At 52.9% G+C, this 26,758-nt stretch overlaps 1 protein-coding gene across 2 annotated transcripts in view; it reads right to left on the reverse strand.

Moving 5' to 3' along the window:
- USP7 (ubiquitin specific peptidase 7) overlaps positions 1-26,758 on the reverse strand; it is a 245,198-nt gene that overhangs the window by 136,111 nt on the left and 82,329 nt on the right. For both annotated transcript variants that reach the window (XM_075317906.1, XM_075317905.1), the window contains exons 9-10: positions 24,805-24,885; positions 24,638-24,728 (exon numbers count right to left, since the gene is read on the reverse strand). In XM_075317906.1, coding sequence (XP_075174021.1) covers positions 24,638-24,728; positions 24,805-24,885 — 172 coding nt within the window. The remainder of the gene's footprint in view (positions 1-24,637; positions 24,729-24,804; positions 24,886-26,758) is intronic.

Here is a 26,758-nt window from a genome sequence, read left to right on the forward strand (position 1 = left end):
TATAACGAAGCGTAGAAAACGCTGGTGCTCTGGAGCAATCGGCACGTGGAGATAAGCATCCTTGATGTCTATTGATGCTAGGAAATCTCCTTGAGACATTGAGGCAATGACGGAGCGGAGAGATTCCATCCGGAACCGCCTGGTTTTCACGTGCTTGTTGAGCAGTTTTAGGTCCAGAACAGGACGGAAAGAGCCGTCCTTTTTTGGCACCACAAACAGATTGGAGTAAAAACCTTGACCTCGTTCCTGAAGAGGAACAGGGATCACCACTCCTTCTGCCCTTAGAGAGCACACCGCCTGCAGAAGAGCATCGGCTCGGTCGGGATGTGGGGAAGTTCTGAAGAACCGAGGCGGAGGACGAGAACTGAACTCTATCCGGTACCCGTGAGACAAAATGTCTGTTACCCACCGGTCTTTGACCTGTGGCAGCCAAATGCCGCAAAAGCGGGAGAGCCTGCCACCGACCGAGGATGCGGAGAGAGGAGGCCGAAAGTCATGAGGCAGCCGGCTTGGAAGCGGTTCCTCCGGCTGCTTTCTTTGGGCGTGAGTGAGTCCGCCAGGAATCTGAGCTCCTCTGCTCCTTCTGAGTCCTTTTGGACGAGGAGAATTGGGCCCTGCCCGAACCTCGAAAGGACCGAAACCTCGACTGTCCCCTCCACTGTTGAGGTTTGCTTGATCTGGGCTGGGGTAAGGAAGAGTCCTTACCCTTGGACTGTTTAATGATTTCAGCCAATTGCTCCCCAAACAGTCTGTCTTGAGATAATGGCAAACTGGTTAAGCATTTTTTGGAAGCAGAATCTGCTTTCCATTCCTTTAACCATAAGGCTCTGCGTAAAACCACAGAGTTGGCGGACGCCATTGACGTACGGCTGGTAGAGTCCAAGACCGCATTGATAGCGTAAGTCGCAAACGCAGACATTTGCGAGGTCAAGGACGCCACTTGCGGCACTGATGGACGTATGACAGAGTCCACCTGCGCCAGACCAGCTGAAATAGCTTGGAGTGCCCACACGGCTGCGAATGCTGGAGCAAACGACGCGCCGATAGCTTCATAGACAGATTTCAACCAAAGGTCCATCTGTCTGTCATTGGCATCTTTAAGTGAAGCCCCATCTTCCACTGCAACTATGGATCTAGCCGCAAGCCTGGAGATTGGGGGGTCCACCTTTGGACACTGGGTCCAGCGTTTGACCACGTCAGGGGGAAAGGGATAACGTGTATCCTTAAGACGTTTGGAGAAACGCTTATCTGGATAAGCATGGTGTTTCTGGACTGCTTCTCTGAAGTCAGCGTGGTCCAGAAAGAAGGGAATTTTGTTACTTACCGTAAATTCCTTTTCTTCTAGCTCCAATTGGGAGACCCAGACGATTGGGTGTATAGCTACTGCCTCCGGAGGCCACACAAAGCATTACACTAAAAAGTATAAGGCCCCTCCCCTTCTGGCTATACACCCCCCGTGGGATCACGGGCTGCTCAGTTTTAGTGCTAAAGCAAGAAGGAGGAAAGCCAATAACTGGTTTAAACAAATTCAATCCGAAGTAACATCGGAGAACTGAAACCGTTCAACATGAACATGTGTACCCGAAAAAACCAAAAATCCCGAAGGAAACAGGGCGGGTGCTGGGTCTCCCAATTGGAGCTAGAAGAAAAGGAATTTACGGTAAGTAACAAAATTCCCTTCTTCGGCGCTCCATTGGGAGACCCAGACGATTGGGACGTCCAAAAGCAGTCCCTGGGTGGGTAAAGTAATACCTCAAGTTAGAGCTGCAAAACAGCCCTCTCCTACGAGGAGGCAACCGCCGCCTGCAGGACTCTTCTACCTAGGCTGGCGTCCGCCGAAGCGTAGGTATGCACCTGATAATGTTTGGTGAAAGTGTGCAGACTCGACCAGGTAGCTGCCTGGCACACCTGTTGAGCCGTAGCCTGGTGTCGTAATGCCCAGGACGCACCCACGGCTCTGGTAGAATGGGCCTTCAGCCCTGATGGAACCGGAAGCCCAGCAGAACGGTAGGCTTCAAGAATTGGTTCCTTGATCCATCGAGCCAGGGTGATTTGGAAGCCTACGATCCTTTGCGCTTACCAGCGACAAGGACAAAGAGTGCATCCGAGCGGCGCAGGGGCGCCGTGCGGGAAATGTAGATTCTGAGTGCTCTCACGAGATCCAACAAATGCAAATCCTTTTCATACCGATGAACTGGATGAGGACAAAAGGAAGGTAAGGAGATATCCTGATTGAGATGAAAAGAGGATACCACCTTAGGGAGAAACTCCTGAATCGGGCGCAGCACTACCTTGTCCTGGTGAAAAACCAGGAAGGGAGCTTTGGATGACAGCGCTGCCAGCTCGGATACCCTCCGAAGAGACGTGACCGCTACCAGAAAGGCCACTTTCTGTGAGAGTCGAGAAAGTGAAACATCCTTCAGAGGCTCGAAGGGCGGCTTCTGGAGAGCAACTAGTACCCTGTTCAGATCCCATGGATCTAACGGCCGTTTGTACGGAGGGACGATGTGACAAACCCCCTGCAGGAACGTGCGTACCTGAGGAAGTCGTGCTAGACGCTTTTGAAAAAATACCGATAGCGCTGAGACTTGCCCTTTAAGGGAGCCGAGCGATAAGCCTTTTTCCAAACCAGATTGCAGGAAGGAAAGAAAAGTAGGCAATGCAAATGGCCAGGGGGACACTCCCTGTGCCGAGCACCAGGATAAGAAAATCTTCCACGTTCTGTGGTAGATCTTAGCAGACGTGGGCTTCCTAGCCTGTCTCATGGTGGCCACGACCCCTTGAGATAATCCTGAAGATGCTAGTATCCAGGACTCAATGGCCACACAGTCAGGTTCAGGGCCGCAGAATTCAGATGGAAAAACGGCCCTTGTGACAGTAAGTCTGGCCGGTCTGGTAGCGCCCACGGTTGGCCGACCGTGAGATGCCACAGATCCGGATACCACGACCTTCTCGGCCAGTCTGGGGCGACGAGCAGGACGCGGCGGCAATCGGACCTGATCTTGCGTAGCACTCTGGGCAAGAGTGCCAGAGGGGGAAACACATAGGGCAGTTGGAACTGCGACCAATCTTGCACTAAGGCGTCTGCCGCCAGAGCTCTGTGATCGCGAGACCGTGCCATGAAAGTTGGAACCTTGTTGTTGTGCCGGGACGCCATTATGTCGACGTCCGGCCTTCCCCAGCGGCGACAGATTTCCTGAAACACGTCCGGGTGAAGGGACCATTCCCCTGCGTCCATACCCTGGCGACTGAGGAAGTCCGCTTCCCAGTTTTCTACGCCGGGGATGTGAACTGCGGATATGGTGGAGGCCGTGGCTTCCACCCACATCAGAATCCGCCGGACTTCCTGGAAGGCTTGCCGACTGCGTGTCCCGCCTTGGTGGTTGATGTATGCCACCGCTGTGGAGTTGTCCGACTGAATTCGGATCTGCTTTCCTTCCAGCCACTGCTGGAAGGCTTGTAGGGCAAGATACACTGCCCTGATTTCCAGAACATTGATCTGAAGGGTGGACTCCTGCTGAGTCCACGTACCCTGAGCCCTGTGGTGGAGAACAACTGCTCCCCACCCTGACAGACTCGCGTCTGTCGTGACCACCGCCCAGGATGGGGGTAGGAAGGACCTTCCTTGTGATAATGAGGTGGGAAGAAGCCACCATTGAAGAGAGTCCTTGGCCGTCTGGGAAAGGGAGACTTTCCTGTCTAAGGACGTCGACTTCCCGTCCCATTGGCGGAGAATGTCCCATTGAAGTGGGCGCAGATGAAACTGCGCAAACGGGACTGCCTCCATTGCTGCCACCATCTTCCCCAGGAAGTGCATGAGGCGCCTTAAGGGGTGCGACTGGCCTTGAAGGAGAGAGTGCACCCCTGTCTGTAGTGAACGCTGCTTGTCCATCGGAAGCTTCACTGTCGCTGAGAGAGTATGAAACTCCATGCCAAGATATGTTAGTGATTGGGTCGGTGACAGATTTGACTTTGAAAAGTTGATGATCCACCCGAAAGTCTGGAGAGTCTCCAGCGCAACGTTCAGGCTGTGTTGGCATGCCTCTTGAGAGGGTGCCTTGACAAGTAGATCGTCCAAGTAAGGGATCACCGAGTGTCCCTGAGAGTGCAAGACTGCTACCACTGCTGCCATGACCTTGGTGAAAACCCGTGGGGCTGTCGCCAGACCAAATGGCAGGGCTACGAACTGAAGGTGTTCGTCTCCTATAACGAAGCGTAGAAAACGCTGGTGCTCTGGAGCAATCGGCACGTGGAGATAAGCATCTTTGATGTCTATTGATGCTAGGAAATCTCCTTGAGACATCGAGGCAATGACGGAGCGGAGGGATTCCATCCGGAACCGCCTGGTTTTCACGTGCTTGTTGAGCAGTTTTAGGTCCAGAACAGGACGGAAAGAGCCGTCCTTTTTTGGCACCACAAATAGATTGGAGTAAAAACCTTGACCTCGTTCCTGAAGAGGAACAGGGATCACCACTCCTTCTGCCCTTAGAGAGCACACCGCCTGCAGAAGAGCATCGGCTCGGTCGGGATGTGGGGAAGTTCTGAAGAACCGAGGCGGAGGACGAGAACTGAACTCTATCCGGTACCCGTGAGACAAAGAAGGGAATTTTGTTACTTACCGTAAATTCCTTTTCTTCTAGCTCCTATTGGGAGACCCAGACGATTGGGTGTATAGCACTGCCCTCCGGAGGCCACACAAAGCAATTACACTAAAAAGTGTAAGGCCCCTCCCCTTCTGGCTATACACCCCCAGTGGGATCACTGGCTCACCAGTTTTAGTGCAAAAGCAAGAAGGAGGAAAGCCAATAACTGGTTTAAACAAATTCACTCCGAAGATACGTCGGAGAACTGAAAACCATTCAACATGTACAACATGTGTACCCGAAAAACAACCAAAAATCCCGAAGGACAACAGGGCGGGTGCTGGGTCTCCCAATTGGAGCTAGAAGAAAAGGAATTTACGGTAAGTAACAAAATTCCCTTCTTCTTCGGCGCTCCATTGGGAGACCCAGACGATTGGGACGTCCAAAAGCTGTCCCTGGGTGGGTAAAGAAATACCTCATGTTAGAGCTGCAAAGACAGCCCTCCCCTACGGGGAGGCAACTGCCGCCTGCAGGACTCTTCTACCTAGGCTGGCGTCCGCCGAAGCATAGGTATGCACCTGATAATGTTTGGTGAAAGTGTGCAGACTCGACCAGGTAGCTGCCTGGCACACCTGTTGAGCCGTAGCCTGGTGTCGTAATGCCCAGGACGCACCCACGGCTCTGGTAGAATGGGCCTTCAGCCCTGATGGAACCGGAAGCCCAGCAGAACGGTAGGCTTCAAGAATTGGTTCTTTGATCCATCGAGCCAGGGTGGCTTTGGAAGCCTGCGACCCTTTGCGCTTACCAGCGACAAGGACAAAGAGTGCATCCGAGCGGCGCAGGGGCGCCGTGCGGGAAATGTAGATTCTGAGTGCTCTCACCAGATCCAACAAATGTAAATCCTTTTCATACCGATGAACTGCATGCGGATAAAAGGAAGGCAAGGAGATATCCTGATTAAGATGAAAAGAGGATACCACCTTAGGGAGAAACTCCTGAATGGGGCGCAGCACTACCTTGTCCTGGTGGAACACCAGGAAAGGAGCCTTGGATGACAGCGCTGCTAGTTCGGACACTCTCCGAAGAGACGTGACCGCTACCAGAAAGGCCACTTTCTGTGAGAGTCGAGAAAGTGACACATCCCTCAGAGGCTCGAAGGGCGGCTTCTGGAGAGCAACAAGGACCTTGTTTAGATCCCACGGATCTAACGGCCGCCTGTACGGAGGTACGATATGACAAACCCCCTGCAGGAACGTGCGCACCTGAGAAAGTCGTGCTAGACGCTTCTGAAAAAACACGGATAGTGCCGAGACTTGCCCTTTAAGGGAGCCGAGCGACAAGCCCTTTTCCAACCCAGATTGCAGGAAGGAAAGAAAGACAGGTAACGCGAATGGCCAGGGAGATACTCCTTGTGCAGAGCACCAGGATAAGAAAATCTTCCACGTTCTGTGGTAGATCTTAGCAGAAGTGGACTTCCTAGCCTGTCTCATGGTGGCCACGACCCCTTGGGATAATCCTGAAGACGCTAGGATCCAGGACTCAATGGCCACACAGTCAGGTTCAGGGCCGCAGAATTCCGATGGAAAAACGGCCCTTGGGACAGTAAGTCTGGACGGTCTGGTAGTGCCCACGGTTGGCCGACCGTGAGATGCCACAGATCCGGGTACCACGACCTCCTCGGCCAGTCTGGGGCGACGAGTATGACGCGGCCGCAATCGGATCTGATCTTGCGTAACACTCTGGGCAAGAGTGCCAGAGGTGGAAACACATAAGGGAGCCGGAACTGCGACCAATCTTGCACTAAGGCGTCTGCCGCCAGAGCTCTTTGATCGCGAGACCGCGCTATGAAGGTCGGGACCTTGTTGTTGTGCCGAGACGCCATTAGGTCGACGTCCGGCACACCCCAGCGGCGGCAGATTTCCTGAAACACGTCCGGGTGAAGGGACCATTCCCCTGCGTCCATGCCCTGGCGACTGAGGAAGTCTGCTTCCCAGTTTTCTACGCCCGAGATGTGAACTGCTGATATGGTGGATGCTCTTTCCTCTACCCACATCAGAATCCGCCTGACTTCCTGGAAGGCTTGCCGACTGCGTGTCCCTCCTTGGTGGTTGATGTATGCCACCGCTGTGGAGTTGTCCGACTGAATTCGGATCTGTTTTCCTTCCAGCCACTGCTGGAAGGCTAATAGGGCAAGATACACTGCCCTGATCTCCAGAACATTGATCTGAAGGGTGGATTCCTGCTGAGTCCACGTCCCTTGAGCCCTGTGGTGGAGAAAAACTGCTCCCCACCCTGACAGACTCGCGTCTGTCGTGACCACTGCCCAGGATGGGGGCAGGAATGATCTTCCCTGCGATAATGAGGTGGGAAGAAGCCACCATAGCAGAGAATCCTTGGCCGTCTGAGAAAGGGAGACTTTCCTGTCTAGGGAAGTTGTCTTCCCGTCCCATTGGCGGAGAATGTCCCATTGAAGTGGACGCAGATGAAACTGCGCGAACGGGACTGCCTCCATTGCTGCCACCATCTTCCCTAGGAAGTGCATGAGGCGCCTTAAGGGGTGCGACTGACCCTGAAGGAGAGACTGCACCCCTGTCTGTAGTGACCGCTGCTTGTCCAGCGGAAGCTTCACTATCGCTGAGAGAGTATGAAACTCCATGCCAAGATACGTTAGTGATTGAGTCGGTGCCAGGTTTGACTTTGAAAAGTTGATGATCCACCCGAAAGTCTGGAGAGTCTCCAGCGCAACATTCAGGCTGTGTTGGCATGCCTCTTGAGAGGGTGCTTTGACAAGTAGATCGTCCAAGTAAGGGATCACCGAGTGTCCCTGAGAATGCAAGACTGCTACCACTGCCGCCATGACCTTGGTGAAAACCCGTGGGGCTGTCGCCAGACCAAATGGCAGAGCTACGAACTGGAGATGGTCGTCTCCTATCACGAAACGTAGAAAACGTTGGTGCTCTGTAGCAATCGGCACGTGGAGATAAGCATCTTTGATGTCTATTGATGCAAGGAAATCTCCTTGAGACATTGAGGCAATGACAGAGCGGAGGGATTCCATCCGGAACCGCCTGGCGTTCACATGCTTGTTGAGCAGCTTTAGGTCCAGAACAGGACGGAACGAGCCGTCCTTTTTTGGAACCACGAAGAGATTGGAGTAAAAACCTTGCCCTTGTTCCTGCAGAGGAACAGGGATCACCACTCCTTCTGCTCTTAGTGAGCACACCGCCTGCAGAAGGGCATTTGCTCGGTCGGGATGTGGGGAGGTTCTGAAGAACCGAGGCGGAGGATGAGAACTGAATTCTATCCTGTACCCGTGAGACAAAATGTCTGCTACCCACCGGTCTTTGACCTGTGGCAGCCAAATGTCGCAAAAGCGGGAGAGCCTGCCAACGACCGAGGATGCGGAGGGATGAGGCCGAAAGTCATGAGGCAGCCGCCTTGGAAGCGGTTCCTCCGGTTGTTTTCTTGGGGCGTGAATGAGCCCGCCAGGAATCTGAGCTCCTTTGCTCCTTCTGAGTCCCTTTGGACGAGGAGAATTGGGTCTTGCTGGAGCCTCGAAAGGACCGAAACCTCGACTGCCACTTCCTCTGTTGAGGTTTGCTCGATCTGGGCTGGGGTAAGGAGGAGTCCTTACCCTTGGACTGTTTAATGATCTCAGCCAATTGCTCACCAAACAGTCTGTCTCCAGATAGTGGCAAGCTGGTTAAACATTTCTTGGAAGCAGAATCTGCTTTCCATTCCTTTAACCACAAGGCTCTGCGCAAAACCACAGAGTTGGCAGACGCCATTGAGGTACGGCTCGTAGAGTCCAGGACAGCGTTGATAGCGTAAGTCGCAAACGCAGACATTTGCGAGGTTAGGGACGCTACTCGCGGCACTGCTGGACGTATGATAGAGTCCACTTGTGCCAAACCAGCTGAAATAGCTTGGAGTGCCCACACGGCCGCGAATGCTGGAGCAAACGACGCGCCGATAGCTTCATAGACAGACATTAACCAAAGGTCCATCTGTCTGTCATTGGCATCTTTAAGTGAAGCCCCATCTTCCACTGCAACTAAGGATCTAGCCGCAAGCCTGGAGATTGGGGGGTCCACCTTTGGACACTGGGTCCAGCGTTTGACCACGTCAGGGGGAAAGGGATAACGTGTATCCTTAAGACGTTTGGAGAAACGCTTATCTGGATAAGCATGATGTTTCTGGACTGATTCTCTGAAGTCAAAGTGGTCCAGAAAAGTACTCAATTTACGCTTAGGATACCGGAACTGGAACTTCTCCTGCTGTGCAGCTGCTTCCTCTGCAGAAGGGGCTGGGGGAGAAATATCCAACAGTCTATTGATGGCCGCTATAAGGTCATTTACCATAGCGTCACCATCAGGGGTATCTAGATTGAGAGCGGTGTCAGGAGTAGATTCCTGATCACCCACCTCTGTCTCCTCATACAGAGCCTCGTCTCGCTGAGACCCTGACCAGTGTGATGACGGCGAGGGTCTTTCCCAGCGAGCCCGCTTAGGCTGCCTGGGACTGTCATCCGAGTCAGAGTCTTCAGCCTGTGATGCCTGGGACCCCCTTGAAGTACGGATTAGTTCCAACTGAGGGGGACCGGGGAGCATAGACACAGCAGTGTCCATGGTCTGAGAAACTGGCCTGGACTGCAAGGTTTCCAGGATTTTTGTCATAGTCACAGACATCTTATCAGCAAAAACTGCAAATTCTGTCCCCGTCACCGGGGCAGGGTTCACAGGCGTCTCTGCCTGGGCCACTACTACCATAGACTCTGGCTGACGAAGTGGCACAGGGATTGAACATTGCACACAATGGGGGTCATTGGAACCTGCCGGTAGATTAGCCCCACATGCGGCACAAGCAGTGCATACCGCCTGTGCCTTGGCACCCTTGCGTTTTGCGGATGACATGCTGTTGTCTCCTCAGAGCAATGAGGGTATAAGCCAAGAAGCGACTGTACAGTGCAATATCAATATATATGGTACAGAGAAAAAATGCACCAAATAACACTGTGGCACTAGTGGGGCCAGCACTTATGTGCAGCTTACCGCCCGCATAAACGCGGGTGTGTGGTCGCCAGAGTCCCTTGTCTGAGTCCCCCAGAGCCTGTGTCCGTTCTCCAGCCAGACTGCATGTAGGAATGGCTGCCGGCGTCCTGTGGAGAGGGGCGGGCCCTGGGCGTGTTGAGACCAAGAGCGGGAAACTTGCGTCCCCACTGTGCCCAGTGAGAGAGCTGGAGCATGTAAATAAGGCTCCAGCCCTCGGCGCTCCCTATTGCACAGCGTCTCTCCCTTTCCCTGAGTGACAGGGTGGGGGCGGGAACGAACCGTAACTAGGCCGCAAAAGCCGGGGACTAGATTTATGAGCGCTGCCGCCGTAAAAGCGCGGGCAGCGCGAGTCCCCGGCGCACAACAAGTCCCAGCGGCGCCGCCGCTCCCGGAGCGGCCGGCGCGGTAGTTCCCAAGACAAAAAAATCACTCAGCTAAGCTGCAGTGACTCTAACCCGAGCGCGCAGCGCTAGTGCCCCCGGCGCACTAGCACACCCAGCAAGCCTGGAGTGTGCGTGGCCTGTCTGTGCGGGGACACAGAGTACCTGAACGTTGCAGGGCCTTGTCCCTGACTGTACTCAGCTCCTCCAGCAGGGTCTCTGGGTCTGTGGATGGAGCTCGGCCTCAGGGTTCGGGGGCCGGTAAGATCCCACTTCCACAGAGCACCTCAGGGGGATGGGGAAGGAAAGCAGCATGTGGGCTCCAGCCTCCGTACCCGCAATGGGTACCTCAACCTTACAAACCGCAAGTGGGGTGAGAAGGGAGCATGCTGGGGGCCCTATATGGGCTCTCTTTTCTTCCATCCGATAGAGTCAGCAGCTACTGCTGACTAAACAGTGGAGCTATGCGTGGATGTCTGACCTCCTTCGCACAAAGCAGAAAACTGGTGAGCCAGTGATCCCACTGGGGGTGTATAGCCAGAAGGGGAGGGGCCTTACACTTTTTAGTGTAATTGCTTTGTGTGGCCTCCGGAGGGCAGTGCTATACACCCAATCGTCTGGGTCTCCCAATGGAGCGCCGAAGAAATGTCTGTTACCCACCGGTCTTTGACCTGTGGCAGCCAGATGCCGCAAAAGCGGGAGAGCCTGCCACCGACCGAGGATGCGGAGAGAGGAGGCCGAAAGTCATGAGGCAGCCGGCTTGGAAGCGGTTCCTCCGGCTGCTTTCTTTGGGCGTGAGTGAGTCCGCCAGGAATCTGAGCTCCTCTGCTCCTTCTGAGTCCTTTTGGACGAGGAGAATTGGGCCCTGCCCGAACCTCGAAAGGACCGAAACCTCGACTGTCCCCTCCACTGTTGAGGTTTGCTTGATCTGGGCTGGGGTAAGGAAGAGTCCTTACCCTTGGACTGTTTAATGATTTCCGCCAATTGCTCACCAAACAGTCTGTCTTGAGCTAATGGCAAACTGGTTAAGCATTTTTTGGAAGCAGAATCTGCTTTCCATTCCTTTAACCATAAGGCTCTGCGTAAAACCACCGAGTTGGCGGACGCCATTGACGTACGGCTGGTAGAGTCCAAGACCGCATTGATAGCGTAAGTCGCAAACGCAGACATTTGCGAGGTCAAGGACGCCACTTGCGGCACTGATGGACGTATGACAGAGTCCACCTGCGCCAGACCAGCCGAAATAGCTTGGAGTGCCCACACGGCTGCGAATGCTGGAGCAAACGACGCGCCGATAGCTTCATAGACAGATTTCAACCAAAGGTCCATCTGTCTGTCATTGGCATCTTTAAGTGAAGCCCCATCTTCCACTGCAACTATGGATCTAGCCGCAAGCCTGGAGATTGGGGGGTCCACCTTTGGACACTGGGTCCAGCGTTTGACCACGTCAGGGGGAAAGGGATAACGTGTATCCTTAAGACGTTTGGAGAAACGCTTATCTGGAAAAGCATGGTGTCTCTGGACTGCTTCTCTGAAGTCAGCGTGGTCCAGGAAAGTGCTCAATTTCCGTTTGGGATACCTGAAATGGAATTTCTCCTGCTGTGCTGCTGCCTCCTCCGCTGGAGGAGAAATATCCAGCAGTCTATTGATGGCCGCTATAAGATCATTCACCATGGCGTCACCATCAGGGGTATCCAGGTTGAGAGCAGTCTCAGGATTAGACTCCTGATCACCTAGCTCTGTCTCATCATACAGAGAATCCTCCCGCTGAGACCCTGACCAGCGTGATGACGCCGAGGGTCTCTCCCAGCGAGCTCGCTTAGGCTGCCTGTGACTGTCGTCCGAGTCAGAGCCTTCAGCCTGTGATGCCTGGGACCCCCTTGGAGCACGGATTAGTTCCAACTGAGGGGGACCGGGAAACATTGAATCAGCAGTGCCCATGGTCTGAGTGACCGGCCTGGACTGCAAAGTTTCTAGAATTTTTGTCATAGTCACAGACATCTTATCAGCAAAGAAGGGAATTTTGTTACTTACCGTAAATTCCTTTTCTTCTAGCTCTTATTGGGAGACCCAGACGATTGGGTGTATAGCTACTGCCTCCGGAGGCCACACAAAGCATTACACTAAAAAGTGTAAGGCCCCTCCCCTTCTGGCTATACACCCCCAGTGGGATCACTGGCTCACCAGTTTTAGTGCAAAAGCAAGAAGGAGGAAATCCAATAACTTGGTTAAACAAATTCACTCCGAGTAACATCGGAGAACTGAAAAACCGTTCAACATGAACAACATGTGTACCCGAAAAAAACCCAAAAATCCCGAAGGACAACAGGGCGGGTGCTGGGTCTCCCAATAAGAGCTAGAAGAAAAGGAATTTACGGTAAGTAACAAAATTCCCTTCTTCTTCGGCGCTCTATTGGGAGACCCAGACGATTGGGACGTCCAAAAGCTGTCCCTGGGTGGGTAAAGAAATACCTCATGTTAGAGCTGCAAGACAGCCCTCCCTTACGGGGAGGCAACTGCCGCCTGCAGGACTCTTCTACCTAGGCTGGCGTCCGCCGAAGCATAGGTATGCACCTGATAATGTTTGGTGAAAGTGTGCAGACTCGACCAGGTAGCTGCCTGGCACACCTGTTGAGCCGTAGCCTGGTGTCGTAATGCCCAGGATGCACCCACGGCTCTGGTAGAATGGGCCTTCAGCCCTGATGGAACCGGAAGCCCAGCAGAACGGTAGGCTTCAAGAATTGGTTCTTTGATCCATCGAGCCAGGGCGGCCTTAGAAGCCTGCGACCCTTTGCGCTTACCAGCGACAAGGACAAAGAGTGCATCCGAACGGCGCAAGGGCGCCGTGCGGGAAATGTAGATTCTGAGTGCTCTCACCAGATCTAACAAATGTAAATCCTTCTCATACCGATGAACTGCATGAGGATAAAACGAAGGCAAAGAGATATCCTGATTAAGATGAAAAGAGGATACCACCTTCGGGAGAAACTCCTGAATGGGGCGCAGCACTACCTTGTCCTGGTGGAAGACCAGGAAAGGAGCCTTGGATGACAGCGCTGCTAGCTCAGACACTCTCCGAAGAGATGTGATCGCTACCAGAAAAGCCACTTTCTGTGATAGTCTAGAAAGTGAAACCTCCCTCAGAGGCTCGAAGGGCGGCTTCTGGAGGGCAACTAGTACCCTGTTCAGATCCCATGGATCTAACGGGCGCTTGTACGGGGGTACAATATGACAAACCCCCTGCAGGAACGTGCGCACCTTAGGAAGTCGTGCTAGACGCTTTTGAAAAAAAGACGGATAGCGCCGAGACTTGCCCTTTAAGGGAGCCGAGCGACAAACCTTTTTCTAACCCAGATTGCAGGAAAGAAAAAAAGGTAGGCAATGCAAAAGGCCAGGGAGACACTCCCTGAGCAGAGCACCAGGATAAGAATATCCTCCACGTTCTGTGGTAGATCTTAGCGGACGTGGGCTTCCTAGCCTGTCTCATGGTGGCAACGACCCCTTGGGATAATCCTGAAGACCCTAGGATCCAGGACTCAATGGCCACACAGTGAGGTTCAGGGCCGCAGAATTCCGATGGAAAAAACGGCCCTTGGGACAGTAAGTCTGGTCGGTCTGGTAGTGCCGACGGTTGGCCGACCGTGAGATGCCACAGATCCGGATACCACGCCCTCCTTGGCCAGTCTGGGGCGACGAGTATGACGCGGCTGCAGTCGGATCTGATCTTGCGTAGCACTCTGGGCAAGAGTGCCAGAGGTGGAAACACAAAAGGGAGCCGGAACTGCGACCAATCTTGCACTAAGGCGTCTGCCGCCAGAGTTCTGTGATCGCGAGACCGTGCTATAAAGGTTGGGACCTTGTTGTTGTGCCTGGACGCCATTAGGTCGACGTCCGGCCTTCCCCAGCGGCTACAGATTTCCTGAAACACGTCCGGGCGAAGGGACCATTCCCCTGCGTCCATGCCCTGGCGGCTGAGGAAGTCTGCTTCCCAGTTTTCTACGCCGGGGATGTGAACTGCGGATACGGTGGAGGCCGTGGCTTCCACCCACGTCAGAATCCGCCGGACTTCCTGGAAGGCTTGCCGACTGCGTGTCCCTCCTTGGTGATTGATGTATGCCACCGCTGTGGAGTTGTCCGACTGAATTCGGATCTGCTTTCCTTCCAGCCACTGCTGGAAGGCTAGTAGGGCAAGATACACTGCTCTGATTTCCAGAACATGGATCTGAAGGGTGGACTCCTGCTGAGTCCACGTACCCTGAGCCCTGTGGTGGAGAAAAAACTGCTCCCCACCCTGACAGACTCGCGCCTGTCGTGACTACCGCCCAAGACGGTGGTAGGAAGGATCTTCCCTGTGATAATGAGGTGGGAAGAAGCCACCATTGCAGAGAGTCCTTCTGTGAAAAGGAGACTTTCCTGTTCAGGGATGTTGACTTCCCGTCCCATTGGCGGAGAATGTCCCAATAAGAGGACGCAGATGAAACTGCGCAAACGGAACCGCCTCCATTGCCGCCATCATCTTCCCGAGGAAGTGCATGAGGCGTCTTAAGGAGTGCGACTGACCTTGACGGAGAGTCTGCACCCCAGTCTGTAGTGACCGCTGCTTGTCCAGCGGAAGCTTCACTATCGCTGAGAGAGTATGAAACTCCATACCAAGAGACGTTAGTGATTGGGTCGGTGACAGGTTTGACTTTGAGAAGTCGATGATCCACCCGAACGTCTGGAGAGTCTCCAGCGCAACATTCAGGCTGAATTGGCATGCCTCTTGAGAGGGTGCCTTGACAAGTAGATCGTCCAAGTAAGGGATCACAGAGTGTCCCTGTGAGTGCAAGACTGCTACCACTGCCGCCATGACCTTGGTGAACACCCGTGGGGTTGTCGCCAGACCGAATGGCAGAGCTACGAACTGAAGATGGTCGTCTCCCATCACGAAACGTAGAAAACATTGGTGCTCTGTAGCAATCGGCACGTGGAGATAAGCATCTTTGATATCTATTGATGCTAGGAAATATCCTTGAGACATTGAGGCAATGACGGAGCGGAGGGTTTCATCCGGAACCGCCTGGCCTCCACGTGCTTGTTGAGCAGTTTTAGGTCCAGAACGGAACGGAAAGAGCCATCCTTTTTTGGCACCACAACCAGATTGGAGGAAAACCGTGTCTTGTTCCTGAAGAGGAACAGGGATTACCACTCCTTCTGCCTGCAGAAGAGCATCGGCTCGGTGGGGAGGTGGGGACGTTCTGAAGAATCGAGTCGGAGGACGAGAACAGAACTCTGTCCTGTGCACGTGGGCACAGTGTCCCTCACCCACCGGTCTGTGACCTGTGGCAGCTAAATGTCGCCAAAGGCGAGCGAGTCTGCCATCAACCGCGGATGCGGAGAGATGAGAGAGCTGAGAGTCATGAGGAGACCGCCTTGGTAGCGGTTCCTCCGGCTGCCTTCCTTGGGCGTGATTGAGCCCCCGGAAACTGAGCCCCTCTGAGGATTTTCAGCTCTTTTGGACGAGGACAATTGGGACCTGCCCGAGCTTGGGAAGGACCGAAACCTCGACTGTCCTTCCAGGACAGCATTAATAGGGTAAGTCGCAATGCAGACATTGCGAGGATACGGACGCCCCTGCGGCACAAATGTACATATGCTCAAGACCAGCTGTGCAAGGACAGCTGAAAAGCTTAGGGTGCCCATACGGCTGTAAATGCCGGAGCAACCGACACGCCGATAGCCTCATAGACAGATTTCAACCACAGTCTATCTGTCTGGCATCTTTAAGTGAAGTCCCATCTCCACTGCAACTATAGCTCTAGCCGCAAGCCTGGAGATTGGAGAATCCACCTTTGGACCCTGGGTCCCGCGCTTGACCACGTCAGGGGGAAAAGGATAACGTGTATCCTTAATACGTTTGGGGAAAACGCTTATCTGGTAAGCGTGGTGTTCCTGGACTGCTTCTCTGAAGTCAGCGTGGCCAGAAAAATACTCAATATACGTTTGAGCTACTGAAATGGGACTTCTCCTGCTGTGAAGCTGACTCCTCCGCTGGGGGAGCTGAGGGAGAAAGATCCAACATTCCATTGATGGACGCTATAGGATCATTCCTTATGGCGTCACCATCCGGTGTATCCGGATTGAGAGCGTTGTCAGGATCAAAGTCCTGATGAGCTACGTCCGCCTCATCATACAGAGAGCCTCCTGGGACCCCCCCCGGGGAACCGATTTTATTCCCAATGAGGGTGGCCAGGGAGCAATGATTTGCCCATGGCCTGTCTGGACTGCAAGTCTCTATCCCAATGCAACTCCATCCCTGTCCTTGGACAGGGTTGACAGGTGGTTCCTTTGGCCACGTCTAGTAGAGACCCCGGCTGACCAAGTGCTCCAGGGGAGCATTGCACACAATGGGGTTCAGTGCCGTGGAACAGTGTCACATGCAGTAAAAACAGCATCGAAAGCCTGTGTTGCTTATATGCTGCTGCCGACTAGCCATCTAAGACATAGAGCCAAGAATGGCGACCGTACAATGCAATGTATAACATACAAGCATAAAGTACAAATGAACACTGCAGCACATGCAATACAAGCAGCATAGAAAGCCTGTGCCTTGGCACCCCTGCTTTTCTGCTGCTGTAGACTAGCCATCTAGGGGAATATAGGCCAGAATATCGACCATACAGTGCAATGTATAGCATACAAGCATAAGTACAAATGAACACTGCAACCCCTGCACTTTTCTGCTGCTGTAGTCTAGTCATTCTAGGCGAAAATAGCCCAGACTAGCGACCGTACAGTGCAGTGTATAGCATACAAGCATAAATACACATGAACACTTCAGTACATGCAATACAAGCAGCATAGAAAGCCTGTGCCTTAGCACCCTTGCTTTCCTGCTGCTGATGTGTCGCCATCTAAGAGGGCATATAGCCAAAAATAGCGACCTATGCAGTATAAGCATAAAAATACAAATGGACAACTGCGGTATTTAGTGGGGTCAGCACTTCAGGTGCCGCTTACCGCCCGCCTATAAGCGGGTGTGTGGTCGCCCTAGTCCTGTGCCTGGTTGCCCAGAGTCCGATCTCTCAGCTCGGACTGCAGGAATGGCTGCCGGCGTCCTTCTCCAGCTCGTGTGAGTAGGGGCGGGCCGTGGGCGTGCCCCCAAGTCAGAGCGGGAAACCGGCGTCCCACAGTGTCCAGTGAGAGGGCTGGAGCATGTAAATAAGGCTCCAGCCCTCGGCGCTGCTGATTGTACAGCGTCTCTCCCCTACCCTGATTGACAGGGTGGGGGCGGGAACGAAGCGGAGCTAGGCCGCAAAAGCCGGGGACTGGATTTATAAGCGCCGCCGCCGTAAAAGCGCGGTCGGCGCTAAGTCCCCGGCGCACTACAAGTCCCAGCCGCGCCGCCGCTCCCGGAGCGTCCGGCGCGGTAGTTCCCCATACATAAAGTCACTCAGCTAGGCTGCAGTGACTGTAACCCTTTACTGTCCCCGGCGCACTAGCACACCCAGCAAGTCTGGAGTGTGCTGTGCCTGTGTGTACGGGGACACAGAGTACCTGAATGGTGCAGGGCCATGTCCCTGAACGGTACCCAGCTCCGTATCCAGCAGGTTCAATGGGTCTGTGGATGGAGCCCGGCCTCAGGGCTTTGGGGCCGGTAAGATCCCACTTCCTCAGAGCCCCTCAGGGGGATGTGGAAGGAAAACAGCATGTGGGCTCCAGCCGCCGTACCAGCAATAGGTACCTCAACCTTACAAACCACAAGCGGGGTGAGAAGGGAGCATGCTGGGGGCCCTATATGGGCCCTCTTTTCTTCCATCCGATATAGTCAGCAGCTACTGCTGACTAAACAGTGGAGCTATGCGTGGATGTCTGACCTCCTTCGCACAAAGCAGAAAACTGGTGAGCCAGTGATCCCACTGGGGGTGTATAGCCAGAAGGGGAGGGGCCTTACACTTTTTAGTGTAATGCTTTGTGTGGCCTCCGGAGGCAGTAGCTATACACCCAATCGTCTGGGTCTCCCAATAGAGCGCCGAAGAAAACTGCAAACTCTGTCCCCGTCACCGGGGCAGGGTTCACAGGCGTCTCTGCCTGGGCCACTACTAGCATAGACTCCGGCTGCCGAAGTGGCACAGGGATCGAACATTGCACACAATGGAGGTCAGTGGAACCTGCCGGTAGATCAGCCCCACATGCGGTACCGGCAGCATATGAAGCCCGTGCCTTGGCACCCTTGCTTTTCGCGGATGACATGCTGTTGTCTCCTCAGAGCAATATAGGGGTATAAGCCAAGAAGCGACCGTACAGTGCAATATATATAGGTACAAACAAAAGTACACAAAACAACACTGTGGCACTAGTGGGGTCAGCACCTAGGTGCTGCTTACCGCCCGCTTAACAGCGGGTGTGTGGTCGCCAGAATCCCCTGTCTGGGTCTCCCAGGGCTATGTCCGTTCTCCAGCTCAGACTGCGTGCAGGAATGGCTGCCGGCGTCCTGTGAAGAGGGGCGGGCCGTGGGCGTTGCAGACAAAGAGCGGGAAACTGGCGTCCCACTGTGCCCAGTGAGAGGGCTGGAGTATGTAAATAAGACTCCAGCCCTCGGCGCTGACTATTGTACAGCGTCTCTCCGCTTCCCTGACTGACAGGGCTGGGGGCGGGAACGAAACGTAACTAGGCCGCAGAAGCCGGGGACTAGATTTATCAGCGCTGCCGTCGTAAAAGCACGGTCGGCGCTAAGTCCCCGGCGCACCACAAGTCTCAGCCGCGCCGCAGTCTCCATGGCGGCCGGCGCGGTAGTTCCCCACACATAAACTCACTCAGCTAAGCTGTAGTGAGTATAACCCAAGCGCGCAGCGCTACTGTCCCCGGTGCACTAGAACACCCAGCAACGCTGGAGTGTGTCTGTGCCTGTCTGTACGGGGACACAGAGTACCTGAATGTTGCAGGGCCTTGTCCCTGACGGTACCCAGCTCCGTATCCAGCAGGATCTCCGGGTCTGTGGATGGAGCCCGGCCTCAGAGTCTGGAGGCCGGTAAGATCCCACTTCACCAGAGCCCTCAGGGGGATGGGGAAGGAAAACAGCATGTGGGCTCCAGCCTCCGTACCCGCAATGGATACCTCAACCTTAACAAACACCGCCAACAAGAGTGGGGTGAGAAGGGAGCATGCTGGGGGCCCTTTAGCATGGGCCCTCTTTTCTTCCATCCGATATAGTCAGCAGCTACTGCTGACTAAACAGTGGAGCTATGCGTGGATGTCTGACCTCCTTCGCACAAAGCTTGAAAACTGAGCAGCCCGTGATCCCACGGGGGGTGTATAGCCAGAAGGGGAGGGGCCTTACACTTTTTAGTGTAATGCTTTGTGTGGCCTCCGGAGGCAGTAGCTATACACCCAATCGTCTGGGTCTCCCAATGGAGCGCCGAAGAAAGTACTCAATTTACGTTTGGGATACCTGAAATGGAATTTCTCCTGCTGTGCTGCTGCCTCCTCCGCTGGAGGAGAAATATCCAGCAGTCTATTGATGGCCGCTATAAGATCATTCACCATGGCGTCACCATCAGGGGTATCCAGGTTGAGAGCAGTCTCAGGATTAGACTCCTGATCACCTAGCTCTGTCTCATCATACAGAGAATCCTCTCGCTGAGACCCTGACCAGCGTGATGACGCCGAGGGTCTCTCCCAGCGAGCTCGCTTAGGCTGCCTGGGACTGTCGTCCGAGTCAGAGCCTTCAGCCTGTGATGCCTGGGACCCCCTTGGAGCACGGATTAGTTCCAACTGAGGGGGACCGGGGAACATTGAATCAGCAGTGCCCATGGTCTGAGTGACCGGCCTGGACTGCAAAGTTTCTAGAATTTTTGTCATAGTCACAGACATCTTATCAGCAAAAAATGCAAACTCTGTCCCCGTCACCGGGGCAGGTTTCACAGGCGTCTCTGCCTGGGCCACTACTAGCATAGACTCCGGCTGACGAAGTGGCACAGGGACCGAACATTGCACACAATGGGGGGTCAGTGGAACCTGCCGGTAGATCAGCCCCACATGCGGTACAGGCAGCATATAAAGCCTGTGCCTTGGCACCCTTGCTTTTTGCGGATGACATGCTGTTGTCTCCTCAGAGCAATATAGGGGTATAAGCCAAGAAGCGACCGTACAGTGCAATATATAGGTACAGACAAAAGTACACAAAACAACACTGTGGCACTAGTGGGGTCAGCACCTAGGTGCTGCTTACCGCCCGCTTAACAGCGGGTGTGTGGTCGCCAGAATCCCCTGTCTGGGTCTCCCAGGGCTATGTCCGTTCTCCAGCTCAGACTGCGTGCAGGAATGGCTGCCGGCGTCCTGTGAAGAGGGGCGGGCCGTGGGCGTGCTGCAGACAAAGAGCGGGAAACTGGGGTCCCACTGTGCCCAGTGAGAGGGCTGGAGTATGTAAATAAGACTCCAGCCCTTGGCGCTGACTATTGTACAGCGTCTCTCCCCTTCCCTGACTGACAGGGCTGGGGGCGGGAACGAAACGTAACTAGGCCGCAGAAGCCGGGGACTAGATTTATAAGCGCTGCCGTCGTAAAAGCACGGTCGGCGCGAAGTCCCCGGCGCACCACAAGTCTCAGCCGCGCTGCAGTCTCCGGGGGCGGCCGGCGCGGTAGTTCCCCACACATAAACTCACTCAGCTAAGCTGCAGTGAGTATAACCCAAGCGCGTAGCGCTACCGTCCCCGGCGCACTAGAACACCCAGCAACGCTGGAGTGTGTCTGTGCCTGTCTGTACGGGGACACAGAGTACCTGAATGTTGCAGGGCCTTGTCCCTGACTGTACCCAGCTCCGTATCCAGCAGGATCTCCGGGTCTGTGGATGGAGCCCGGCCTCAGAGCCTGGAGGCCGGTAAGATCCCACTTCACCAGAGCCCTCAGGGGGATGGGGAAGGAAAACAGCATGTGGGCTCCAGCCTCCGTACCCGCAATGGGTACCTCAACCTTAACAAACACCGCCAACAAGAGTGGGGTGAGAAGGGAGCATGCTGGGGGCCCTTTAGCATGGGCCCTCTTTTCTTCCATCCGATATAGTCAGCAGCTACTGCTGACTAAACAGTGGAGCTATGCGTGGATGTCTGACCTCCTTCGCACAAAGCTTGAAAACTGAGCAGCCCGTGATCCCACGGGGGGTGTATAGCCAGAAGGGGAGGGGCCTTACACTTTTTAGTGTAATGCTTTGTGTGGCCTCCGGAGGCAGTAGCTATACACCCAATCGTCTGGGTCTCCCAATGGAGCGCCGAAGAAAAGGTGGTACAAGTGCTTAACTGTTTATCTTACTATTGTCTACTGAACTGAAAACGCAAAAATTAAACAGTAACGTTCTTCGCTAGTTTATGCCTCCTTACTAGATTCACTACACATTATTGAAAGTATAATGAGGGCAGACTAAGCTACACATGTTGCTGTACTTCATCAATATCAAGCATGAGAATCCCATGTCCCCTGGTCTGAGTTCCTGTCATTGGGAATTAAAAAAAACAAGCACTTGCTATAACAATTTCTTCTCTGGGAAAACAGCTCATTAATATAGCGTCCAATGAAGTACACCACTAATTATGGCTGTCTGGAGATGTGTCACTACTTCTGTGTGCTGTGCCCAGGCAGCTTGTACTCGCTCTGCACAGAGATCAGGACTGCCATCATGTCTCACACAAGCGTCACCTCCCTGTGCAGGAAGACTCTGGTGCGAGATAATAATAATGAGACCCCGCTCTGATCTCACCACAAAGCCAGTAACAGGTGCGTGAGCACAGCAGACATAAGTGTGATAAGGACACCTCCGGATAGGCAGTGTGGTGAAGGGGACAGCGCAGCAGAGGTGATCATTCTATGAGAACAGGAGCCGATAAACCATGACAGGACAGCGGAGGTGACTGCTATAAGAAAAGAGAGAAGGCCCTGAGACACTACTAAACTCAGCTGCACTGCCCCTCCCCCACACTGACTCATGCAGGAGGTTAGACCAGGAGATCAGATCTGTATCATTACATCTCACACTGAGAAACCTGATCTAAGCATTGTAGGGGTGTGCCCTTTCGGTCGGGGCCACACGGGGGACTAGTGCGATCCCCGCATGACACTCTGCTGACGCTGGCAGCACAGCGGGAGCCGAGTGTCACTGAAACTGATGTCCAATCAAACCTCAGCTGTGGGGAGGGGGGGGGCAGCGGCACTCAGGAGGGGCGGGCCAGTGCTGAGGAGGGCAGGGAGGGATTATTTCCCTCTCTCTTTTGTAGCCGGCTATTGCCATTCTCGCCCTGCACTCGCAGTACACTGGTGTACTGCGAGTGCAGTGCGTTTTTTTCTCTCTCCCCATAGACTTGAATGGGTACGAGAGGAAAAAAAAAAAAAAAGGATCGCATTGCAGTCGCAGCATGCTGCAATTATTTTCTTGGTCTGATTAGGGCTCAGAAAAAAAAAAAAAAATCGCTCATGAGTGTTGGCACATAGGCTTATATTGGTACGACTGGAATGCAAATGTTTTATCGCACTCCACTCGCTCCCATTTTCATGTCGAGTGTCTTAGGCCTTCTAAGTGTTGCTGCCCGATTATGATTGGTTATCAGAGTAGTGCACCCCCCCCCCAGTGAAAATGCATGACACCCACACACTGAACATTAACTCATTAGGGTCCAGGTACATTAAGTTCTTTAAAAAAAAAAAAAAACAGCATTCCAATCCTCTGCAGCTGCTATTATATCTTGTCTCCAGTTCAACATGAAAACTTTGAGGAAAATTCCTCTAAGACGCTCGGTGTGCACCTGAAACCTGAATTATGTAAGGCAAAACGATATATTTCCCACAATGCTCTATGTCCAGAGGTTAATTAAGTATTTCATCTTATGGCTCTCCTCAACACACCTCTCCACGACTGCTGTAAGCCTGGGGATGACTTGGCACTATAACACAAGACTTTCAAAATCTGAAAACTGCAATGTGAAGTCAATAGCAAAGACCAGCTGATGCATCAAACTGGAAGCTGCCCAACTATGACAAGGAGCTTTTCCCAAGGTCATCAAAGAATATGCCAATCCCTGGGAGACACTGCCTTGTTTCCCCTTCAACAACACTAATGAAACAAAACAGAAATCCAGACAGCACACTGATGGTTTAGTGCACTGGCTATAATGTCGAGGGTTAACACTGCAGAGCCGCACAACAGTCAGCGAGCGCATTCACAATGGAGCTCACACTGGCATCTGGCTATAGAGAATCAACCAGGACTGATGGCTCAGCAAAAACAACACTAAAGCAATTCTTATAAATGGACATCACAAAGCAACAGGCTAATTACAAATAGGTACACACAGAACATGCTTACAGTCCTCATGCCCGACTTAGATTGCTATGACATTTACCAATACTCGGATTTCGCCCATTTGCTCCTGAGCCACCATTCCTTGCATCCTTTGACTATAATAAGAGCCGTATCTTTAACTCCTCAATTGATCATATGTGTGTGTCATTGCGAGAGGCCAGGATACAGAGATCAGAGGTGGGTGATGGCTCACTGTCTTATTGCAGTAGCTCTCACAAAATCACTGTATAATAGGTTGCAACAGCAAGTGATTGGGTCCTCACACTAATGTACTTGGTGCCGAGACCTCAATAGTGATGAGCTGGGGCCCCACACTGCCCTCCCGCTGCTCACTGACAGCAAACACCCCACACTGCCCTCCCGCTGCTGACCGCAAACACTCCACACTGCCCTCCAGCTGCTCACTGACAGCAAACACCCCACACTGCCCTCCCGCTGCTGACCGCAAACACTCCACACTGCCCTGCTGCTGCTCACTGACAGTGAACGCCCCGCACTGCGCACTAATAAGGAGCTGAACAAAAACTACTGCACCAATAACTGTGACCTATCTAGCGCCTGTCATCATAAACCAGTGAGATTCTCATATGTTTTGAAGGCATGATTGCCATGTCTCATTCACTTACACCTATGGCAGACCTAGGGGCCTGCTATAGTAAGCCTTTGCCATGAAGTAGCCTAATACACAGGATTAAAAGGGCTGTCCATTTCCAAATTTGCATAGTCCATAAGCTTCCAAACCTATAAAGTAAACTAATTTTTTCCCCCACCCTCCCCAGGTCCAGCAATGCCTCTGCTTTGGATTTTGTTAATCAGTTGCAGCAGTGAAGTCTACACGGTTATCTGTCAGAGCTGCTGACCCAGTGATTGGCTGCAGTGGTTACATGTGCTGCTGGCGTGACTTTACTACTGAAGTCTATCAACAAAGACCAGCGTGGTGACCGTGAGCCTCTGGGCGGAGAACATTTGAAGCAAGACCCCTTTAAGGAGGAGACCATGCTGTACAAATTCTACAGGCACAACCTACTGAAATTAGAAGTGAAAAATTATTTGATTTACTTTTTTTTGTACAAATACCGCATCCCACTGGAGTATTTCCCAAAGCCTTTACGGTATAACCAGACATATGGCATACAACAAACATATGTATGTAGCATCACAGCACTTTTGCATTACCAGCTAGTCTTTGCAGCTCACAAAGGGAAATATTAAATCAAAGACCCCACAAAACTACTATAGTGTAAGCATACAGAGAATCTGAGGCATACATGCCCCCTTATTTGTACTTGGTACTCACTGTTTTTCTTTCCTTTGATACTTAGTTGAATATCATAGTAGTCTTCTATCCGTTCAGAACGGTAGTCTACATGCTTACACTGGATGTAGGACTGAAAGTGAAAAAAAGTGTTAACACCTGGACAGTGATCATCCTTCACGCTGCCGTCAATCACATCAGACACATACCACCATCTTTCCTCTGAATAGCTTTGGAATAGTCCCTTCTACACATGTTCCTTTCATCTTGTTTTCCACGTTGTCCAATAACTGCAAAACAAAAAAAAAAAAAAATAATAAACGGATTCACTGATCTGCCATATATTATGCAGGGTCATTCAAAGGCTAGGAATTCCCAATAATCAGTGCAGAAGCCCAAGCACTGAAAGTAGTACATGAGAGCGATCAGGCTTAAATTGTGATTTTCATTAGATCCAACAGTATATACCATATTTGACGTATTATAAGACACACTTTTCCTCCCCAAAATTTGGGAGGAAAGTGAGGGGTGCATCTTAAAATCCGAAAATAGCTTACCGGGTGTGAGGCAAATCCCAGGATATGAAGATGAATTATGACTCCAGTCATAATCCCTCATCACTCCCTGGCAGTGCCCCCTCCCTTCTTGTTCTCAGTGTTCCACTTACACCTCCATGGCCATGTCCTGTGATATGGAAATTAGGTGGCTTGGGGACAATGGACACAGGATGACTCCCTGCCGTGACCCTGTAGTGGGGGCTGCTAGCTAGTTAGCAAGGCTATGGAAATAGCCAGACAGAACGACTCCAGTAAAAAAATGGTTCATATCTCGCAAGCCATATTTCCGAAAAATATGGCAACCATAAAAATGGTGTCTCCGCATGCGGACGATGCCGGCACACCCTTTTTATGGGAGCAGGACATTGGGAAATGCCCCAGGCGTGATATCAGCCAATGGGGAACTGGCAGACAGGTCATGAGTCCCCTCGTTCTGTAGCTAAATTCATAACTGTCACAATGAGAGCATTGGCGTCCGCCTACGACGCTCCCAGGCCAAGTTATGGCCATATTCCATGTTGTGGATTGTCCATAACTCAAGCCAGGGGTGGAGCAGTGCTCCCTCTGAGGTCACTAAGGTAGGAGGGGACCTGGATTTGCCCAGGTTGATAACCCTACTTCGGCCATTTTCCAGTGTTCTTTTCGCTGGGGGCACGTGTAGGAAACATCTGTGGGAAGGATCCTAGAAACCTGGGTACAGCGCCCCCCTGTGGCCAGACGCAACAAGGTAACTGCTGGAACTGTGTATGCCTGTTTGTAACCCATGCTTTGATTGTAACTGTACTCTGACATATGTATATTCTGTAGATTCCCTATTGTATATATTGTAGTTTCTAGTGTGCTTTAGGCTGATTAAATTATATAATTAATCTTGGGCTGTTCTGTTATCTCGATCTTGAATCCCACGTCTGTGTGTTCGGCTAATAGTTACCGTGAAGCGGTTGGTGGCGGCGAGTTGTGCCAAGGATTATTGTGGGGAGGCCAGTGAGATTCGGGGAGGTTTTATATATTCCGCCCGCGGAGGTCGGGGGAATATATACCCTACTCTCACCGGGGACCCTTCAATAATCGGCATAAGTAGTATAGCGGCCTCCTTGCTTATTGTCGGGCAATTCCATAATTGGCCTGACTATAAGAGGGGCGCTAGAGAGCGCGTCACGTGCTCTGTCTGTCGGTCGGGAGGTATAAAGGAGGGGTGACCCCCACTTGTTACCCCCCGATTGTGACGTACTGGTAGCCAGCGCGGGGGATTTCTGAGTGACCCCCCCGGTGGTTCGTGACATATTGCCTCCCCCCTTTTGAGGGCGCTAGGGGGCAGCACACTCCGGTGTTCCCCCGTGCGCCCGTCCGCGACCTCTCCTTGTCGGGACAGCCCGTCTGCGTTACCGTGGTCACGGCCCCTTTTGTGGCGAATGGTGAAGTTGTATTGCTGGAGCGCAAGGCTCCATCGCAACAATCGCCCATTCGTCCCAGAGACGGTGTGCAACCAGCTGAGGGGATTGTGGTCCGTCTCCACGATGAAGTGGCGCCCGTATAGATAGGGTTGCAGACGCTGCAGGGCCCACACTATGGCCAGGCACTCCTTCTCCATCGTGGAATAGGCAAC

This window comes from Anomaloglossus baeobatrachus, chromosome 7, assembly GCF_048569485.1.
Source record: "Anomaloglossus baeobatrachus isolate aAnoBae1 chromosome 7, aAnoBae1.hap1, whole genome shotgun sequence".
Lineage (NCBI taxonomy): Eukaryota > Metazoa > Chordata > Amphibia > Anura > Aromobatidae > Anomaloglossus > Anomaloglossus baeobatrachus.